General features: G+C 45.3%; 1 protein-coding gene across 1 annotated transcript in view; it reads right to left on the bottom strand.

Moving 5' to 3' along the window:
- LOC147627625 (uncharacterized) overlaps window positions 1-22,336 on the bottom strand; it is a 122,904-nt gene that overhangs the window by 18,233 nt on the left and 82,335 nt on the right. Inside the window, exons 23-28 of the mRNA XM_086814536.1 lie at window positions 21,958-22,221; window positions 8,973-9,329; window positions 8,458-8,864; window positions 7,656-8,085; window positions 6,245-7,543; window positions 5,675-5,935 (exon numbers count right to left, since the gene is read on the bottom strand). Of these exons, the coding sequence (XP_086670662.1) occupies window positions 5,675-5,935; window positions 6,245-7,543; window positions 7,656-8,085; window positions 8,458-8,864; window positions 8,973-9,329; window positions 21,958-22,221 (3,018 nt within the window). The remainder of the gene's footprint in view (window positions 1-5,674; window positions 5,936-6,244; window positions 7,544-7,655; window positions 8,086-8,457; window positions 8,865-8,972; window positions 9,330-21,957; window positions 22,222-22,336) is intronic.

Below are 22,336 nucleotides of genomic sequence, written 5' to 3'. Positions count from 1 at the left end.
CCACACCTCATCCCACCAGTTGAGAGTGGAGACAGCCAGATATGGGACAGGACAGCTGCACCAAAGATAGGATGTGTCAACTTTGTCATGCAGAGGCCGAGACGGAAGAGCACTGCATATGCCGATGTCCAGAATACTGTGAGATCAGGGGGAGGTTCCACTGCCTCTTCCGAGAAGGGTTTGGACCACTCTCCAAGATGATGGACTTCCCGGATCAGAGATGCCTAGGGTTCTTCCTTCTAGAGCTTCGCAGACACAGGGAGGCACTATTGCCGCCCAGACCAGCAGCACCTACCCGAGGACCAGCGCCGCAGAGCTCTTACTGATTTCTTCCAAACTCAAGCTTCAAGGGCAGACCCACCCACCCTACGTGGACCCCATGCTGATGTAGGAGCCCGACCGAGAGGAGTGAGTGGACAAAGCCACCAAGCTATGCAGAGGTCGATGACCTTGACCCGGACGCCCCCACCCACGCCCGATTTTACACCATCACAAAACTCCCTCACGCCGGCTCAGCTTTACCACTCTGAGTGCCATGTTGGAACGCCCCATGCGGGATATCTTAGGATGATATGTGAGCCTATGCTCTTTGTACATGGATCAGCTCTAGCATTTTAGCTTTGTCATTTTCCTTCAGTTCATTTTAGTACTCATAATGATGTATTCCATGGACATGATGTAATCCTTTCGGTCTCACAGGTCATTTTGGCCTTTTGTAGACATTAATATAGTTCTTTCTACGATGCGGCACATATTATGAGATGGAGGCACCTCCATAGTGTACCCCCCCGTCCCACATGATATTGTATCCCCTCACTGTACTCCACTCACCTCCATAGCGTACCCCCCCCCCTCTCACTATATTCACACCCTATAAGGGTTTCTGTTTACCTTCCAGTTCCAGTTTCATTTTCTAGGTGCCAGTAGTATCATCTTTATTTTTCATTTTCTGGTTTTTTATCCAGACATTGTATCAGATCCACCATGATGTAACTTTTTGGTGTCATAGGTCATTATGGCCTTTTGAAGACGTTAATATAACATTTCATTTCATTTCTCTCTCTCTCTCTCTCTCTCTCTCTCTCTCTCTCTCTCTCTCTCTCGGCAGAGACCCATGCTAGAGCTCCTAGGATGATTACGACTCCAGCCATATACTGTTGTACTCATTGTCACTTTTGTACTCCCCCATATTCATGTATTCAGGTATCCAGGTATCCATGTACTCATGTACCCCATTTTGACTAGTAGCATTAGCTTCCCCCCTACTGATGTATTGTGGGGCTATCTCTTTTCTTTTCCTGACAGTGTATCAGATGTCACATGGTTGTAACTTTGGTCTCATAGGTCACTTTGGCCTTTTGAAGATGTTAATATAACATTTCATTTCATTTCTCTCTCTCTCTCTACAGAGGTTGAGACAAAGGAGCATTACATATGTCACTGCCCAATTCACCATTGGAGGTTTCACTGTCTCTACCATGAGGTATTTGGACACCAAGACACAGCAGCTCCACCTCCTCCTCCTCGACAGGCTGCTGTGTCTTGGTGTCCACCACTAGTAGCTGCACACAGACACCTCGGGTATTGGTCTTCCATCTGCGAGCTACAAGTAAGTGAATGCAGATTTAAGTAAAGAACTTTGTTGTAAATCTGATAAAGGATTCTCTCTACGGCTAACACCCGTTCGGTGCCGGGTAGTCCAAGCTTTTGGAAAACCACGGTCCAAAGGTGCCGAGATCGAGAGAGCCAGGCGTTAGTACGAGAGCGCCTGTTTGTGCGTGGTCCTGGAACACCAGTGGGGCGCTCTCCACGGAGTCCAGTGAAGGCACAGGACCGTAGAGACTGGAGGACTCAAGTGGTCGCTCTCCTTCGAACATCTAGTTCGAGCCTTTTGTTGGTACTGTATTCTTTTGTACATGGACATCATCTAGTTATGGAGCATTGTATTTGTTAAATACTCCCAATAATATATCATATATTGAGGGGGGGGGGGTCGGCCCGTTCCGGCCCTAGTGCTGGTGTCCATCTATTTCATTTCAATTTTCAGTTGTTATTAAGTTGTCCATTTCAAATTGTGATATTAAGTTGTGCCATTACGCGTGTGGGTGTCCAACGGAGTCTATTCCCACTTGACGGGATCGGTTTCACGAGAAGTTATTTTCAAAGACAGTGATTGGGTATTACTTGAGTTTGAGAAAGCACGTCTTCGGAAGCGGCCAGGCGAGGAAGGCAAGTTTCCTAAGCTTTCAAACAAGTATTACGGGCCATTCCAGATCTTGCAGAAGATAAACGAAGTGGCTTATAGATAGGTATTGCCTGATCACTGGAAAGTACATAATGCTTTTCATGTCAGCTTGGTGAGGCCCTATGTGGGACCACCTCCTATGGAACCAGCTTTGGAAGATCCACCACAAAAGTGGATGAACTTGAGAAGGTATTGCAACCTGAGTAGATAGTTTTCCATAAAGAGCATAAGCATGCAAGTGGCAAGCTAGTACGCAGGTATCTTGTGAAGTTTAAAAACTATTCGGCTATGGATGCGAAATAGATGGACGAGGATTATTTTGCGGATTATCCAGAGCTTCTGAAGATCTATTTGGAAGCTTTTCAGTTGTGGTCAACTGCTTAGAAGCCGGGGGGAATGTCACAAATTTCCTCACAACTCCTGTTTTCTATTGTTCATGTGTGGCATGTGGAGCCTAACATGACATACATGTATGGGTGGTGGAGCCTGACATGGTGTGTCTGTGTGCAATATGGAGCCTGACATGACAGTACATGAATGGCTCATGGAGCCTGACATGATGTGATTCCCTGGGACTAGCTATCCTGGAGATTTTGTGTGTTTATGTTCTGGGAAGGTTCCGAAAAGATCATGAGCCCTGGACATTTTAGCTAATACAACTGAGAAGATGGGTGTTTATTCCAGTCTAGCTGCACTCATGTGTGTGCATGACTTTGATTTTACCTTTGGATGACTTGTCTTGTTTGCCTAGACAATGCTTGAGATTTCTGCTTGCGTGTTGTCCATGGGCCGGGGACATCTGGGCACCCTATGGACGTGTATGTGCACACCTGTTTGGGACTGACAGGTGGTCTACATGTGTTTTGCAAGTGGTAAGTATCCCCAGAAACCCAACTTACAGCTTTACGTTTTCACATACTAATAATTATGGGTGCACGTTCGCACACACTTATAAGTGGCCGGACAACTTATAAGTTGTACACACTAGACAAGACTTATTTAATACACATGGCGGCCAAAAGACGGGCTCTGGACAATATTTGGGCTATCTTCAAGTAGGCACCCCCTTCTGGACCTTAAAAGCACACGAGTGACCTATTTCCGGCGGGGAGCCTCTATTATTGAGAAAAACCCCAGATTTGAGGAAGCCGCCTGCTTTTTCAGTGTGCATGAGGGCTGGTCTACTGGTTTTCAGCCTGTTGACAGCCTACTACAGCTATCTATCGCGACAAATGTTGACCAGATGCATGGGAGATGCTGGCTGACTTCTTCTGCATGTCTTCCACTACTGGCCGCCTGGTTTTACAGTTTGAACAGAGGCTCAACAGGTTCGAGAGCTTGCAAGCGAGTGTGCTGCTGCTGGTCGCATCCTTCTATGGCTATTGAGGGCTGGTCGACTGCTGTAAACAGCCTTTCATGGCTGGTCGACTTGTCATGTGAACCATACAGGAGGAGGGTGAAGACACAAGGTTGTTCCAGGCTGATGCGGGAGTGCTATGGGCTGTCCATAGTTGTCCTGCATGTGCTTGGTGCCGGAAGTGCCTTCTTGTGCTGAGGATTGTCAACAACATTCTGCATATGTATTTGTTTTGCTTTCGTATTGTACTAGAAGAGACAGGTGCTAGCCAGTGGAGAATCCTTGGACACCCATGAGGTTGTATCTAGAAGCAGACTCCTTTTTGGTAATCTAACCATAAAGAGGGGGGGGGGGGGGGGGGGGGGTCAGCCCATCTTCTAGCCCTTAGTGTGGTGTGCTGTGCAGATTTGTCATCTTCTTTTGTCTGGCATACTTACGTGCTACTACCAGGTGGAATCTGACTCGCCAACGGTGTCAGCTCGAGTCATGCAGCTGAGACCAAGCCCCATCGCATTGCATACAACACATGCCTTGTTTGCGAGGTTGCAACACAGCTTCGACCCCGCATCCGGCCAACTGGTTGGCGTTTCGAGATTTCCCATGACAGTCTGCTTCCCAGGCCTCAGGAAGGAATACCTTCCTCTTCTCCCAATGATTGGTGGAGCTATCGGGAGAGTGATGGAATCCACCCCCCCCCCCCCTGCCGCTTCGTCCCTCACACGGGCGGCTGGGATCCCATCCCTTCGCATCTATATTACCTTACCGGAGACAGTGCCTCATGTCATATCCCTTCCTTGCCTCCAAGGAGGCCCCATCCTCCAGAGAGTGGAGTCCTCAGGCCTCCCTGGCCAATGCTTCATTTGCAGGAAAATGGGACACCTCGCCAGAGCTTGCCCTTGGTGCCAGTCCAGGAGCGCTCCCCCCCCCCGCCCCCCTGTGGTGGGTCCTAGCTCAAATCATCACCAGGGGGTAGAGAGAGAGAGGCAGGCTCTCAAGCACCACGACCGGACCACGGATGACTCTGCTGCCAGAGAGTGGCAAACTGTTGGCTTGCACCAAGACCACTAGCCGACTTCCAGAGCTCAGCACCACCACCGCGTGGGCCAAGCTGGTAAAGTACAGGAGGATTCAGTTCTGTCAGAGAACCATTTCGAGCATTTATTGGAGCACCCACCCGTGACGATGGCCCCCCTCTAGTCACTACGAGGGTCCCACCTCCGACCCCTTTGATTTGGCAGCCTCTACCCTGCCAAGAATCCTCCTCAAGGCTCAAATTCCAATGAGGCCAGCTCACCCCACTGAGCCCCCGGCAAGCCCCCCCTCTCCAATGGATCAATCCCAGCCGCTCCTATCCCTCCCCCTCCCCCCCAATCCTCGCCTCCGACTGTTCCTGCAGGAGTCCCCCCTGCCCGTCCTCTGAGCAAGGCACAGGAGGATCCCAGAAGGCATCTTGTGGGTGCAGGAAATGGTCAGCAAGGTACTGGAAGTGCTACACGGCTGGTCGGCAACATGAAGATATTTTATGTATTTTTCTGCTAGCCAGCTGGTTGGCAGCAAACACACACATGCGCGTGTATATATAAACATACATATATACATATATATACATGTGTAAATACATACACGTACATACATACATACACATGTACATATATATAAATTTATTAGACATATATACGTCTATGGATGGATGTATAAATAAATAAATGTACGTATGTGTGTGTGTGTGTGTGTGTTATTCTGCCAGTTAATTAGTGCGGCAAGGCAATTAGTTTCCAAGTGCATAGCTGAGTCAAAGTTTCTTTCTTACAAAAAGACCCAACCTCCTTACAAAAGTGACAAGCAGGATTTGCACCCTAACCTCTTTGTTAAAAGGCGCGCTACCATAACCTAATTGCACTCTTGCATATCACAAATATATACCTGCATTTGCTTTATTGCAGGTGGCTTTTATAGCGCACATAGCTTTTTAACAAGGTTCTTAATGCTTTTTCTTGTTAAGACGATTTGAATAATCACACACACAAAAAAAAACACGCACGCATGCATACATGAGGGTTTTAAATTTGTACCTGATCACAATAGTTCCCCCAACTGATCCATCCTTTTGGTAGGTGCTTATAAATAGAGATTGCCTTGGAGAATGCATTATTGGCAGCATCACTATCACCCATTTTCTGCATAAACTCGCCCTTCAGACGAAAGATTTCTGTGTTATGTTGAGGCAAAAAGTAGTCAAGTTTTGTTGCATTTAGCAGATTCAATCCTGATATCAGCTCCCCCCTCATTTCCAAATGAGCCTTTGCTTGCTCTCTGATCTTCACAAATGCTTCCTGTTTTTTAAATAAAAAAACTCACTGAAACATAGATGCAATGAACGTAATTCATGGCACAACAGCTTGATGGAAATGACAGAGAGACCCCCCCCCCAAAAAAACACGTACAGAACCACCAGTTGCACCTTCACTAAAAGTGCAGGAGTTTTTGAGAGCACAGCACTATGCACTAGACAAATAAAAGGGAATAACACCAGCCTAAATGCAAAAATGTAGTTTACAGTAGGAAGCATTTTTAAAAAAAAAACATAATTTGGCAAGCAAACCTGATTAAAATGCAGCACTGACTCAAAAGGCTTGTATTACCTGGACTTCCATCGTCAAGTAACCATACATCTTGTTCAGCACAGTGACACAAACATCATGTAGACCTTGCTTCCGTGCAACGTAAGCTAGCTTATTCACACTCCAGGCCTTGTCACGGTATCCTAGCTGGTGAAGCTGGGGGTTTGTTCCTGAGAAATCTTTGAATGCATTTATTACTGTATTATACATGTGATTACGCCATTGCAGTAGATCATACCAAACTGTCAAGTCATCCCATTCATTAGGTGTCCTTGATCTCCAAGTCTCCAGAATCTCCTTCAACTCCACATACGCACCAGCTGGAGTTTGCACCCCTGCAAGCTGTGCAGGCCCAGCCAGTTGTTTGTTTCCATTTGAGATCTCAAGAAGCACTCTTTCAGACTCTTGCAGCTCAACCAGTTGCTGAAATTGTTGCAGCAAGGGAAAATGTGACTGCACCACCATCTCAGGAAACTGCCACCACTGATGTAATGCAAGATCAACCCCTTGGCTCACCCTTTTGTCAGCGTCATTAAGATTACATAGATGCAGAGCAACGTATGCTTCCAGTATCCTCAACTTTGGGGACTCTTCTACCTGTGCCTTTGCAAGTACTGTATCCTTCAGTGTTGTCCAATCAGGAATCTTCCAAAGACAATCCAGTAAAATTTCATAGTTTTCCACATTCTTTCCAAATTCAGCAAGAATATCCCACTGGCTGAGTTGTTTTGCACAGCCAATCCATTGCTCTTCCCACAAACACATCTCAGCCTTTGACACATTATTGTAGCCACCTTGTGTTGCTTTACTCATGGCTTGATAAAAAACATCTTGTGCACGTTGCCAAAAGCCATGTTGCACAAGAGAAAGTCCTGACCTTGTTTCTAGTGTAATCGGTCGTCTCTTCCAGAGCCCAAAACGCACATCCTCTTCATTGATGGAGCGATACAGCTCAGCCAGTGCATCAAAACACCGAGTTTCCTGAGGGAACAATATTACATGACTCTCCAACAGAGAAATCGCGATGTGCCATGCATTATATGTTTTCCCCAAAAATTTGATCAGCTCACTCGGGATTTTGGGCTGTGGTTGGCTTAGAGACAAACCCTCCAGCAATGCCTGAACAACATTGGGTCTTTTACCCTGCTGTTTACCATGATATTCTTTTGAGAAAAGAGTTATCATAGGTTTTGCCAGGGTTACTTGCTCTTCTTTTTGCAATGTGGCCCAGGCTATCGGGAAAACAAGCACCCACATATGATATGCTACATTGGCATCTGTATGTGCTAATTCTCTAAGAGGAATCACTAGGTCAGCTACCTGAGGAAGGAGTGAGCATAGATTAATTTCTCAACACAGCTTTTTGAGTTAAAATAAAACTCAAAGAAGTAAAAAACATTGAGATGTTCAACCAGAAGGATAAAGGTCATACCTGCAGCTTGCTCATGTCATTTAGAAACCGCGCATGTTTATTGGCTGCTGTTACAAAAGTGAGCGGTGAGGCGTCACTCTCATCAGGTGCATCGGCGATCGCCTGCTGTATTCCAGCTCGTTCTGGAACACTTCCAGATGCCATGAGAGGGGGAACCTGAGCTGAATTTGGAGCAAGAGTTATGGGTTCCTGCTCTACCAGTATAGCTAGAAGGAGATCCAGTCCTTGCTTGAGCCAGAAAACGTCACTAAGAGCCTCCCAGTCTTGTTGTAGAATTATATACTGAAGTCTTTGAAAAAGGGTTTTTCCAATGGATTCATGGTAAAGAGTAAAGAACTTCTGCCGCATCTCAGGATCTCTTGCCCTCAGACCCAGCATATATTGCCATTCCACATTTTGAAATATTTCCTGTCTTGTCGTCAAAGGATACCTGAAACTCAAATAATGAGATAAGTATCATTGAATGAACACATGAAAAAACCTAATGGAATCCTCCTTCAAAGGTGAAGAAAAATTACTCTATAAAGGGCCATCTTTGTTGGTTGGGGGGAGAGAGAGAGGGAGGAGATGAGTGAAAAGATCTTTGAAAGTGTGAATTTCGACATTACTTATTCGAAGAGTAGAAAATTTATAAGAGTAGAAAGAAGAGAAAAAAAGGGAGGGAAGAGGAAGATGCTAAATAAATTTTCCGTGGAATTTCTGAAATTGTTTGGTAGTTGGCGAAAATTCCAATATATCACTAAGGAATTCCTTTTACAAAGGAAGGCTGACAAAACCAATATAGGAGTGAAAAGCTACTAACTTGGTTGTGTCAGAGCATAAGCGATAGAGTAGCTTTAGATATTTCCCTTCCCATTCTTCCAGGACAGAAGCACTCATGTTTTGCTTGTCCACCTGTGACAACTTCTGAAGAAATGTGATGACATCCTTGACATTAAGCCCCGTTGAAGTGCCAGAACCAGAACCCTTAAAGTCATTCTCTATCCAATCCTTGATAATATCAATTATCGTGAGAAGAACACTTGCATCTGTGCCCTTTTCAACAAGTATGGCCTGCAGTGATTGCCAAAATAACCGTTTGTAGTCAGGCAAGAACAGTGCCCGACCACTTACAAGCTTGAGCAAAGCTTTTAAGTTTGTGGTTACAGATCCCAACTCTGCCATCAGCCGAGCAGCATTTGCAGCTGCATCTTGCTCAGACCTGTGATCCTGTAAAAAATGTGGCATAGAATGTATTCTAGTACCAAAACTTGCTGCAGTAAATAGTTGAAACCCAGAGATTTGGGAAATCTGGAAAGAAAAAACAAACAATCTTACTTGTCTGGAAAGTAATGTTGATGCAGAAAACATCTCTTTTATGAGACGCTGCACCACCCGAAGCAACGCAGGTAAGAACCAATCTATGTACTTTTTCTGTCCCTCTGTGAGGGTCTTTATGACAGACCATGTAAACCCAATCACTGCATTAGCAGAGCTAGTCTCTAGACTAGGCTGTATGTTGGTTACAGTAGTCAAGTGTTTTTGGATGAGTTCTTCAACTTTTTTGTGCAATGGCACGACATCTTGGGGTACATTTGCTGCCTCCACAGGAAAGGCATCAAAAACCATCTTCAAGAGAGTGCATAAGGACTTCCCTATATCAGGAAGCTTACTATTGAAGCATGGTTCAAGCAACTGATGTAAGCAAAAAAGACAAGCATTAGCATCAGCAAGCAACCAACTAACTGCAAATCAAAATGCATGAGACAAAGCAAATAAGCGAAGAATTGTCAGCTTGCCTTAATTGTTTTGATGCCGAGAAGCCTGTTATGAGTTTTTCAAGTCTAGTATTTTGATGTAGAAAAGTATAAAAATAGTTTTTATATAGAAAAGGGAGAGAAAGAGCAGTCACATATTATATTTTTTTGCACGAACTCTCAATTTTTTCTTATTACAAAATGATTGAACGTTTCGTTGTACATTCCAATATGAAATAAGAATGTATGCATGTCATTTATGAATCTGATAACAATATTTTGTCTCAGCATTTAAATATCAACATTAATATGATGTAATATATTACACTAGTTCAGACCTACTTCAGGAAGAGCTAAAATCCAATCCACCGAGAGAAACTCTTTGATGCGCGAACTCCATCTAGTGGGCCAATTGTTGGAATGCCGTCGTGACTGTAGTGCATCAAACTATACTATGCTGGCTGATGGTGATTTTCACCCATAGCAAGGCTTACCCTCTATGGGTTGGCCTTGGGGCTGGCCTTAGGGCTGGCCCCTACTATATGGATGCAACTGATATGCTTCTAATGCATTCTACTCCTAAGGCTGACATCTAAATGTACCTACATGAGGACTACTTGCTGAATTCTCCAAAGTGGGTTAAGAGGACTAACCTGACTGGCTGGAGGAATGACCTACATAGCTCGTGCCTGACATGTCCCGGACAGGGGCTCACAATGGGGTCACGACATACGACAAAATCTCCTATCAAGGTATTACTTCTGTACATGTTTCTTGCACTATTGATGAGCCAATGTGTCACCGTGTACCACTGTGCATGGGTGCACATGACATGCAGGTAGGTGTGGGGGCTTGCATTGCCACTCTCAGCTTCTTCAGATACTCACCCCACACCTCCTTTAGGTCTTCCACTACGTGGCTTTCCAATTGTTCCATCTTTTCTGCTACCAGTTCGTACTGTTAGCACATTCATCCCTAGTTTCTGCCCATATTTGGTGTCCCTTTTGGTCCCTTTTCATGGCCCTTGATTGTAGGCTAGCCACCCCTTCTTTTTTTTTTTTGGGGGGGGGGGGGGATTTTTCCCAAGCTGGATGTATTTTCCTAGTCGGCCACTTCACTGTGTCCAATCGGCCTCTTACCTATAAACAAGTGGGCTGGCCTCTCACTTTTTCATCTTGCCTAGTCTTTCTTTTGCTCCCTCACATATGAGACACTTTCTGTCTCTTGCTTGGGACTATATCACTTCAGTATATTTAGCATAGTTGCTCCATATCTCTCTCTCTCTCTCTCTCTCATGCACTCTCTACTCAGCACACTCTAGTGCTTATTTGCTTCCGCTCTGTGCACTCATTCATGGTATCATCACTCCTGGTTCAGCGATTCTCTCTGCTGCCCCAAATTGTGCCCTATGTACAGCCCCTTCACCTCTGCGTTTTTTTCTCAGATTTGTAGACCTCTGGATGCTCCGTTTTCTGGACAGTTGCTGCTGATTGCTTTCCCTTCACTTTGGCTTCATCGCGCACAGCCTGAAGGTACTTTCTTATTAGCGTTTTTCTCTACTTGATTTCTGGAACCAGTCGGCTTGTATTTTCAGGACTGCAGCCCCTCTTTGGCTGCGTTTTCCTCTCCAGTGGACATTCCCTTTTGCAGAGGGGGTCTTGTGGTGGTTCTAGCTTTGGCGGCAACCTTGGTACCTGTGGTGGACACTCCTTCCGAGATTGTGCATATTTCTGATGCTTATTTTCAGTCTCTTGTTTCTTCTCCTCGTCCTGTTCGAGTTACTTGGGAGGAAGTTCTCCCCTCCATTATACAGATTGAGTCTCGCTTTGAGGAGCGGAATGGCACCTCTGGTGGCTCTGATGGAGCTTTGGCTACACGAGATAAAGGGAAGAATCAACAGAAGAAAGGGAAAGGGGGTTCTAATAAGAACTCCAAGGATAACGACAAGGATAAAGACAAAGACAAAAGCAGATCTTCCAAAAACAAGGGACATTGAGTGTCATTATTGTGGCAAGAAGGGTCATAAATCGCCCCAATGTCACATGCAGCAGCGGGCAAAGAACTCTTCCTCTACAGCGGTGTCTCAGACCAAGAAGGATGATGGTATTCTTCTATTAGCAGGTACTCGTCGTGTACTTGCTCTTGTGACTTCTCAGTTGCGGTCGTGGATTGTGGATAGCAGTGCTACTGCTCACATGACACCCCATCGAGATTGGTTCAAGGACTTCACTACCAGGACAGGTGAGATCACTTTGGGTGATTCTTCTTCCGTGCCAGTGCATGGACATGGCACCATCCCCATCTTCCGCTCCTCCGAGGACAAGAGGTATGTTCTGTACATTCCAAATTTGGCATTTAACCTTTTGTCAGTGAGTGCTCTTACAGCTCAGGGTGCGGAGGTGATCTTCTCTCGTTATGAGATTACCATTCATGATAAGGAGACTGGTAGCATCTTGGCTCAAGGAGTCCAAGATAGTGGTCTGTACAAGTTGACCGCTTTGCTTTCTTCTGGTTCTTCTTCAGCTCTTTGGCATGCTCGGTTTGGCCATTTCACCTATCAGCTTCTACAACGAGCTTCGAAGGATGGGTTGGTTGAGGGTTTACCGACCATCAAGGCTCCATCTTCTATTTGTTCCTCTTGTTTACAAGGGAAGCAACACCGAGCCGCCTTTCCGAACGAGGCGACATAGAGATCTTCGACATCACTTGCTCTTATTCATGCAGACTTACGTGGTCCTATGAGTTCCGCATCTTTGAGTAAGGCGTTGTACATGCTCGTGATGGTGGATGACTTCTCCAGATATACTTGGGTCTTCTTTCTGAAGAAGTCCAAGGATAAGGCTTTTTAGCACTTTTGCAATTGGAGAGTTGAGGTGGAAAAAGAGACCTGTTCCTCGGTCGAGGCTCTCAGGACTGACAGAGGGGGTGAGTTTACATCCCAGGAGTTTCAGCAATATTGCAGGACCCATGGCATTCGGAGACAGCTTACTACAGCATATACTCCATCACAAAATGGAGTTGCAGAGAGGAAGAATAGGACCATTATGGAGATGGCCCGTGCTATGCTTGAGCATTCTTCATTACCTCGACGTTTCTAGGCTGAGGCGGCTTCCACTGCTATCTACATTCAGAACAGGTCTCCTACTGTTGCTCTTCAAGATAAAACTCCATATGAGGCTTACCATGGTGAGAAGCCCTCTGTTGTTCATTTCCGGGTATTTGGTTGTTCGGCGTATGTACATGTGCCTAAGGAGCATCGCTCCAAGTTGGATTTGAAGTCTCACCGCATGACTTTTCTCGGATACACCACTGTGTCCAAGGCATATTATCTTTATGATCAGCAAGCCGACAAAGTTGTGAGCCGTGATGTGGTGTTTGACGAGACTCCTACATCTTCAAAGGGGGTTGGTGAGCTTCTTCTTCCTCCGTCTCCTCCTCCTCCCTCTGCTTCTGTTACACCTCCAGCTGTGGATTCTCAGTCAAATGATGACTCTGCTCCTCCTCCAGTGAGTTTGAGCAGATCTGTGCCTAGATGGTATTTTCAGACAGTTCATGATTCTGGGTTACATGAGCTTCCTTTTGCTCCTCCGCCTAGTTCTCTCACGCGATCTTCCAGAGTTTCAGGGAAACAAATTCATGAGGGCAACATGTTTGTTTACTATGCTCTTATGTCCTCTATCATTCATGGTCCTTCTGATCCCTCTTCTGTGGACGAGGCTCTTTCACATGAGCCTTGGCATCGTGCTATGCAGGTAGAGCTCGATGCTATTGAACGGAATGGCACTTGGATTTTGGTGCCTCGGCCACTGCAGCATAAGGTGATTGGTGTGTGTTGGATCTTCAAATCGAAGTTCCGAGCTGATGACAGCTTGGACAAGCAAAAGGCTACGTTGGTTGCCAAGGGTTATGCTCAATGCCCTGGAGTCAACTTCGATGAGACCTTCGCTCCGACGGCCTCTACCATTCGCACCGTTCTTGCTCTTGCAAGACATCATAGATGGCCTGTATTCCAGATGGACGTTAAGTCGCCTTTCCTGAATGGAGAGCTTACACAGGAGGTTTATGTTGATCAGCCACCGGGATTTGTTGTTCCAGGCAAACACGATCAGGTTTACCGGTTGAAGAAAGCTTTATATGGTCTTAAGCAGGCTCCGCGGGCTTGGTACCAACGGATTGATGAGTTCTTTTAGAAGCTCGGCCTGCACCATTCTCATGCAGATTCAAACCTTTATATCCTCCTTGAGAGGGGATTGGTTGTTATCATTAGGGTCTATGTTGAGAGGGGATTGGTTGTTATCATTAGGGTCTATGTTGATGACCTCATCTTTACAGGTTCTTATTCTGTGAGGATCCGTTCAATCATGGATGCTTTGGAGAAAGAGTTTGAGATGACGGATCTTGGCCTTCTGCATTATTTTCTTAGCTTTGAGATTTGGCAGACCCCAAAGGGCATTTTCTTCTCTGAGCAAGAGTACACATGGGAGATTCTTGACAGACTTCAGATGACTGGATGCAAACCAGTATCTTCTCCTATGGATACTAGTGAGAAACTGTCTCTTCTTGATGCTTCTCCAGGGATTGATCAGGGACAGTATCCGGTTTTCGTCGGTTGTTTGGTTTGGTTGACCTACTCCCGATTGGACGTGTGTTTCGTAGTCAGCTTATTGAGTTCTTTCTCATCCAAACCCCGTCAGCAGCATTGGCAGTGTGCTCTCAGAGTTCTTCGGTACTTGCGTGGCACTCTGGACTTTGGCATCTTCTATGGCCAAGGATGCACTCTCCTTGGATGGTTTGATTTAGATTGGGCTGGAGATCCCGATACTCGGCGTTCGACCACTGGTTGTGTTTTTTCACTTGGGTCTGGAGCCATTTCATGGAGCCGTAAAAAGCAGCTTGCAGTGGTACTTTCCTCTACAAAGGTGGAGTGTCATGCGGTTTGTTATGCTGCATGTGAGGCGATTTGGTTGCGGAGATTATTGGAGGAGCTTGGCTGTCCTCCTACCGGATCTACTCTTCTTTGGTGTGACAATCAGAGTTGCATCGCCATCGCCAAGAACCCTGTGTTTCATGCTCGTACGAAACACATTGAGATACAGTATCACTATGTTCGTGAGCGGGTTCTTGCTGGAGATTTGCGTTTGGAGTATTGTCCTTCAGCGGAGAATGCAGCAGATTTGTTCACCAAGCCGGTTTCTCAGGCTTCCTTGGCTCCTCATCTTCAGCTTCTCGGAGTATGTTCAACATCTGGTGCAGAGAGGGGGTGTTAGCACATTCATCCCCAGTTTCTGCCCATATTTGGTGTCCCTTTTGATCCCTTTTCATGGCCCTTGATTGTGAGCTGGCCACCCCTTTCTTTTATATTTTTTTGGGATTTTTCCCAAGCTGGATGTATTTTCCCAATCGGCCAGTTCACCATGTCCAATCGGCCAGCCCCTCTTACCCATAAATAGGTGGGCTGGCCTCTCACTTTTTCATCTTGCCTAGTCTTTCTTCTGCTCCCTCACTTATGAGACACTTTCTGTCTCTTGCTTGGGACTGTATCACTTCAGTATATTCAGCATAGTTGCTCCATCTCTCTCTCTCTCTTGCACTCTCTGCTCAGCACACTCTAGTGCTTATTTGCTTCCGCTTTGTGCACTCCTTCACGTACACCTCTGGGAACTCCTCAACGTCCAGAACTGCAAATCTTGTTTCAGCCTACTTAGGCACTCTTTGACTGACTCAATGATGGCTGAAAATGTTTTTGATGTCTTGTTGGCTTCCAAGGAAGGAAAAATCATCCGAGTGAGAAGGGATGAAAATCTTCGATCAAAAGCATCAAAGGCTGCCTCATAAGGAGTTCTGCCAACACTTGATGAGTGTGTGTCATTGAGAATCGCCTGCACCAACGAGAGATAAGCTCCCACTTCGACTGTTGAACATGACAGTATGCTTTATGCACATCAAAAGCCAACTGGTTGTGAATCTCTATTTGTCTTCGTCTTCTTTTTTGGGAAACGTTTCTTTGAATGGTTCTTCTTTCGGAATGTCTTCGGAGCTTGATGCCATAGTGGATGGGCGAGTGGTTTTTCCGAATCTCAGCTTTACCATCCACAAGATGCTCTCACCCTAGGTTGCCAGGTTTAATCATGTCGCAAGCTCTGATACCAATGTAGCATACGCCAAGATAGGACCGTGTGAAACAACGGGGCCTTCTTTATGCCTGAGTTTAGTGAGTCTTTAGCAATCCTTTAAATAGTATACATAAACTGAAAGAGTAGTCGAGACGACACGAGATGGGGTCCCAATTACCCTATGCCACACGTGTACAATAGGAAATAGAAGCAATGAGGGGTTTTGTAACACAGACTTTTTGGTTTTGGCTATGTATAAGCTCCATCTCAAGTACAAGAGCCCACTCGGCAACCTTTCTTCATCACAAAAAGGCCGTACGGCATGCACACTTTGCCTCAGTTGGTTGCTATTACAACACCCCAATTCTGATGTCCTTTTTGCTGTCTATCCACGTCTTGCTTAAGCTAGCCTTTTTCTCTTTTCCTTTGGTACACCTTTTCATTGCTCTCCTTGCCCTTGTCTCACAGTATAGATGTTACAAGTTTTCTAACTATGGCAATGCAAGCCTCTTTTTTTCTTGAGTCGCTATTTTTATTGCAAGCGGGAGGAAGTGGACTCAAGCTCAAGAAAACTGCATGCTAATTTTTTTTGCTTCACACATTGGTGCTGGGATTGCTGACACGTGGCTGATTTTTTGACATCGGGATTGCTGCCATGTGGTTGAATGTGCGTGCAGCACTTGAAAAATCCATGCTATGCTGCCCAAGTAAATAGGAAGACAATTACTATCATGCATGCACGTTTACTGTCACATGCAGCCATGCACTGTGGTACACGGTGACACACTGGCTCATCAGCAATGGAAGAAACATGTACAGAAGTAGTAGTACCTTAATAGGAGATTTTGTCGTTATGCCGTGACCCCATTGTGAGCCCGAGTCCGGGACATGTCAAGCATGAGCTACGTAGGTTAGTTCTGCAGCCATTGAAGTCTGTCAGGTCAATGTTAGGTCAGTCCTCTTAACCCACTTTGGAGAATTCAGCAAGTAGTCCTCATGTAGGTACATCTAGATGTTAGCCTTAGGAGTAGAATGCATTAGAAGCATATTAATTGCATCCATATAGTAAGGGCCATACCTAAGGCCAGCCCCAAGGCCAACCCATGGAGGGTAAGCCTTGCTATGGGTGAAAATCACCATCAGCCAGCATATTAATTGCATCCATATAGTAAGGGCCATACCTAAGGCCAGCCCCAAGGCCAACCCATGGAGGGTAAGCCTTGCTATGGGTGAAAATCGCCAAGAGCCGAGGAAGGGTCACGTGCAGGGGGGTCCCAGTCCCCTGCCGCCTAGCCACCCAAACCCCCCACCATCCCTAAAAGGGTGGATCTAGGACAATGGGGGGGGGGGGGGGGGGGCGGGTTTATCAATGTGCCATATGAACCTTATGCCGAGGTAGGAGATGACATGATGTGGGATATGTGACACGTGTTAGGCCGCGGGGGGATGAGTTAGGATATCATCCAACAGCTCCCCTCCAAGCGAATGCCAATGCATGGAATGCACAACAGGAGGCCACGCGAATGAGGAGGGCGTCAAGGCCAAGATGAGGACTAGTAGGAGCCCATGCCAACGAAGGAAGGGCGTCAAGGCCATCAGCAGGATGTCAAGGCAAGAACCGACGTGAACGCCAATGGCGGATGCCGATAACCGAATGTAGACACGTGCTTTGATACCATGTCGGAAACGGCAAGAGCCAAGGAAGGGTCGCCGCTCGCGTGCAGGGGGGTCCCACTCCTTTGCCGCCTAGCCACCCAAACCCCCTACCATCCCTAAAAGGGTGGATTTGGGACAGTGGGGGAGGTGCATTAACCCTACGTCGAGGTAGGAGATGACACGATGTGGGATATGTGACTTGGTCAGGCCACAGGGGATCAGCTAGGATATCATCCAACAGTCTTTGCATACCTCAGCATCCTTTGTGCTCTCAAGCCCAAGGCATCCGAGCTCAGCCTCTTCCCAGAGTTCTCATAGCACCATCCCTCAGTCTCGAACTGGTGTATTCTCTCCGAAGTTAGCTTCACAGTCGCCTACATCTTATGCACAGTTTTGCCCAACGTTTGGTCACTTTGTCCTTGCGTTTGGCGGTCAATAATTTATTTGCCACTTAGTCTTGTGGACACAGTTCAGCTTATATTCAATTCTCCATAAGAAATAAAGCAAATACTTCTACTCGCAGGGGGGGCTCCTTCAGTTGGAGCCTGACATGACAGTACATGTATGACATATTGAGCCTGACAGTGTGTGTTTTCCCGGGGGCCAGGATTAGCTATCTTGGTGTTCACTCTGTATTTATGTTTTGGGAAGGTTCTGAAAGGATTTTGGATCCCTGAACATTTTACCTAATTCATACAACTGAGCAGATGGGTGTTTCTTCTAGTTTAGTTGCATTCATGTGTGCATGTCCTTAATTTTATTTTTTGGATAACTTGTTTTGTTCGCCTCGACAATGCTTGAGATTATTTCCGGGGACGCCTGGGCACCCTGTGGACGTGTGTGTGTGCACACTTGTTTAGTCTAACAGCTGGTCTACATGTATTTTACAGGTGGTAAGTGCTCTTGAAACTCAATTTACAGCTTTATGTTTTCACATGCTAATAATTGTTGATGCAGGTCCACACTCACTTATAAGTGATTACAGTTGTGTCAGAGGGCTGGTTGACCTGTTATGCAATCCTCTACCTGCTGGCTGACTTCTGTAGGCATGCAAAACTTCTGGCCGACTCCATCTAGGGGTATCTGAGAGCTGGTCGACTTCTTCCTTGAGGTGGCAAGGTTGGAAACAAGCATACAAGGCTGTCTTGGGCTGATGTGGGAATGAAGTGGGCTGTCCATAGCTGTCCTACATGTGCTTGAAGCTAGTAGAGCTCTCCTATTCTCTGAAGCATTGTTTGGTGTGCCAAAAAGTCAAATTTGACAAGCACAAAACACCTTGTTTGCTTCAACCCTTACACATTCTACATGAACCATGGGAAAGCATTGCCATGGATTTTATTATGGATCTACCGAACTCTGCACATGGTTATGATGTTATTTGGATTGTTATTGATTGCTTTAGCAAACATGCACACTTTATTCTTATGAGGGAAACAATTAAGCTAGAACACATGGCTAAATTATTCTTGGCTCAGATTTTCAAACATCATGGCATACCCAAATCTATCTCGTTGGGGATAGAGATCCTCGAGCAACTAGTTTATTTTGGCAGACATTGTTTGATAACATGGACACGAAGCTGAATTTTTCATCAGCTTATCATCCTCAAACGGATGGTTAGAGTGAGATCTCAAATTCAACCATACTTGATTTGCTCAAATGTTATGTATATGAGCAGAAATCAGATTGGGAGAAATATTTGCCCCTAGTTGAGTTTGCATACAATAAGGTGCATTCCTAAACTCGGAAGGCTCCATTTGAGATAGTTTATGGCAACGTGGCATTACCACCTATCTTACAAACCAAAGATGAAATTTTTGCAACCGATCAGTATGTCAAAGATTTGGATACTGCACTTACACACATACGAAAAGCCATAGAAAGATCTCAAACTAAGCATAAAAAGGGAGCTGACAAACACAGGAGAGAGGTAATCCTCAAAGAAGGTGATTCGGCGTTACTTTAGTTTGAGAAAGCACGACTTCGGACTCGGCCAGGTAAAGAGGGCCAATATCCTAAGCTTTCGAACAGGTATTATGAGCCATTCTAGATTTTACAAAAGATAAATGAAGTGGCTTATAGATTGGAATTGCCCGATCATTGGAAAATACATAATGCTTTTCATGTCACCTTGTTGAGGCCTGCATAATTGCGGCATGATCACACTTACCATCATACTTACTAAAATTTAGTTGACCTCGTATGACGGTGGTGGTTGGGGTGGTGGAGGAACTCGAACCTTCTTGTGCAATTGTAGGGAGAATTGAGAGCATGATTGCCTACATGGATGCTATCAACTGCTGGTGTTGGAGCTGCAAAGCGTCTCGTTCTAGCCTTTGTTGGTGGTTCTCAGGGCTGTTTGGTCAGCCCGTCATTGGTCTTCATTAGCCTTGTGTTTGGCGTCCTCGGCCCTTTATTCATCATCATGTCGGGCTTCTTTGGCCCTTCCTTCTTCAGCCCTTTTGGCTTCTTCTTTTTGTCTTTGTTGTTCCATGATGAGGAATAATCTTTCAAACCCTAAAAGTTCTTTTGGCTTTTTATCTTCTTTGACTGCTTCCTTGGCTTTTTTAGCCGCTCTTTAGCTTTTTTTCTTTGGCTTTTTTTCTTCTTCTTCTTTAGCCTCAATTTGTAGCCTGCGCAATCTATTTTGCTCCAAAATTTCTTTGACAAAGTCTTCACTAAAGTGCGGAAGCATTTCTTTGGTGGTATCTTCTTTGTTAATCTTTCCTTCAATGTCTTCTTTGTAGCTTTCTCAAGAAGTCTCTTGACATTGTGGACGCTTGGGTCGTTTTTCCGGACCGCAATTTTACCATCCCCACAGGATGCTCTCACTTTTGGGTAGCTAAGTTGGGTCACAACCTACAACTCCGATACCAATGTAGCATGCAATAGGTTGATCATCGTAACACGCAACAAAGCCTTCTTTAAACCTGTGAGTTTATGCAATCCACTTTACTTTAAGAGAGAAGAGTAGAGAGAGAAGATGAGAGTCGACACCAAATTGGGTCCCAATTTTGCAAGAAGAAGTATTTGCTTGTATTACTTTGATGACCTTTGTACAATGATAAGAATGCTGATTGTGGACTGCCAAATGCAAGGACGAGGAACACCGAACGCCGGCTGAACCATATGTTGAACCAATAGCACTATAGCAGACATTGGACAATAGACTCTATGAAGCCACTTATGCAAATGGCAACCTATGGAGTCCATAGTTGGTGTGTTTGATGTGATTCATGCAGTAATAGGAGAGCAACAGTATAAAGGGAGGACAGCAAAGTCATTGGTAGAGTCAGGTACTTTTTTCTACGACTACACTTTTTGCATCACTAACAAAACATAAATATTAGGCCATTGCCAGATTTCTAAAGTCCAAACTGGTAAATTACCCTCGTCAGCAATAAGCGAGAGCTTCAAGTGCAAAGTTTTCCAAGAGGTGGAGAGAAGCATGAAATCATAGGAGCTGCTTGATCAAGAGTTTGTCAATGACACAATAGCACATCTTTTCGAACATGAGGGGAACCTCCAGAGATTCGCCAAGGCAATAAAGATCTTTTGCCATGCATCTAGAGCGCAGATCAATTGGCACAACTCGTGTGGATTCTAGGTTGGCTCATCACCCGCCCCGACTTGGAGGCCAGTCGAGGCTTTTCAGTGGATCCCAAGTGGCACTCCAGTTCTTTATCCTGGATGCCAAGTGGGCATCGATATCTCCCCGAAGCAACAGCTAGCCCCTCTTCTTCAAAGCATTCGGAAGAAGCTCTTATACTAGAGTTTAGCAGGAAGACGCAGCCCCTAGAGCCCTATCTCTTGAGCGGAGAGAAAACTACTCATAGCCTCGGCAACAAACAAAAACAGATAAGGCGCCAGAGGTGGACAGCGCTGCTGGACCAAGCGAGTAAGCAGAAATCTGTCGCCTTTGGCTCCCTGAATGAGAACCTGGCTGTGTGAAGCCAAGTAAAGCATAGGAACACCTCAGACCCACTCCTCAAGGAATCCCATCCAACACATCGTCCCCTCCAGAAAGCCTCAATCTACCCTATCATAGGCTTTCTCAAAATCCAGAAGTATGACTCTGTGACAACTAACTATCCTCCACTTTCATCACTAAAAATGCTCTACTAAATGGGGGAATGGCACGTTCCCCTAAGAATATAGTTTTCAGGGAAGACTTGTACCAACTTACCGTCATACCTTGCGTATGGTCTTTCTCTTTTTCTTTTCCCACACACACACACATGCCTTAGCAGTAGTCAAAATGATTAACTTCACAAACATTCTTGTTCATGTTTCATGTGCAAGGAGTCTGTGAGAGGATTTTCATGTAATCAAAGATTGAAGCATCTACCTCATTCCCAACAATTACTATCCGAATTTTGACAAGTGCATTCTTGTTACTTTTTTTATACGCAGATCAGTCTCTCTAGGCTCCCCCAGAGAACGTGGATGATATCCACTGAGATCGTGCGGATGGTCTCGTTTTTCTTACTGTAGTCTTGTCTTATTCGATTAGGTTGTCTATGTCTCTTGTTAGTAATACGAATTATCAATCATCTTGTTTTATTCGATTAGGTTGTCTATGATTCTTTTTAGTAATATTAAGTATGAAATGATCAATGTTAGCAAGATAAAATTTCAACAAGCTTACAAGGATTCACAAAAAAAAATGATATTGACTAAGAAACCACAACCACAGTTGCCCAAGCATTCTAGTTTTCCTTATGGTGGACAGTTTGAATATCAGTATATCTTGCCTCTTGCAGAAGCAAGCCAAAAATGGTAGGAGTAGCTATTTACCTGAATGATTTGCTGGACATTGTTGCGCACAAACAAATGTGGCTGCTTTTCCATGATTTTATTCATCACATCTAATCCCTGTGCAACAGCTGTAGAGGGATCCTTATTTTGACCAGATGGTTGAACACTGCAAAGGAGTTTTTCTAGATAGTTGAACTTGACATTCGCTGTCGGCCACACTTCTAAAGCTTGCGTAAGAAGGTCTAAGGCTTGTTTGTACATGGCAGCCATCTCTTTATCCTTGGGTTCTGTCACCAAAGCTACCTGAAAGACGGACAATTTAGGTATCAGCAATTGCTTGCACATAAAGCCAGCAGGTTCTCTTTCCCCTTCATGCAACCTATTTGCGAGACAAAAAAGCAAGGTCTATAAAAATTCA

The sequence above is a fragment of the Cibotium barometz genome, chromosome 20 (assembly GCF_041138505.1).
Source record: "Cibotium barometz isolate CiBa-2024 chromosome 20, ASM4113850v1, whole genome shotgun sequence".
In the NCBI taxonomy this organism is placed as follows: domain Eukaryota; kingdom Viridiplantae; phylum Streptophyta; class Polypodiopsida; order Cyatheales; family Cibotiaceae; genus Cibotium; species Cibotium barometz.
This window is presented reverse-complemented; position numbering and strand designations above follow the sequence as displayed.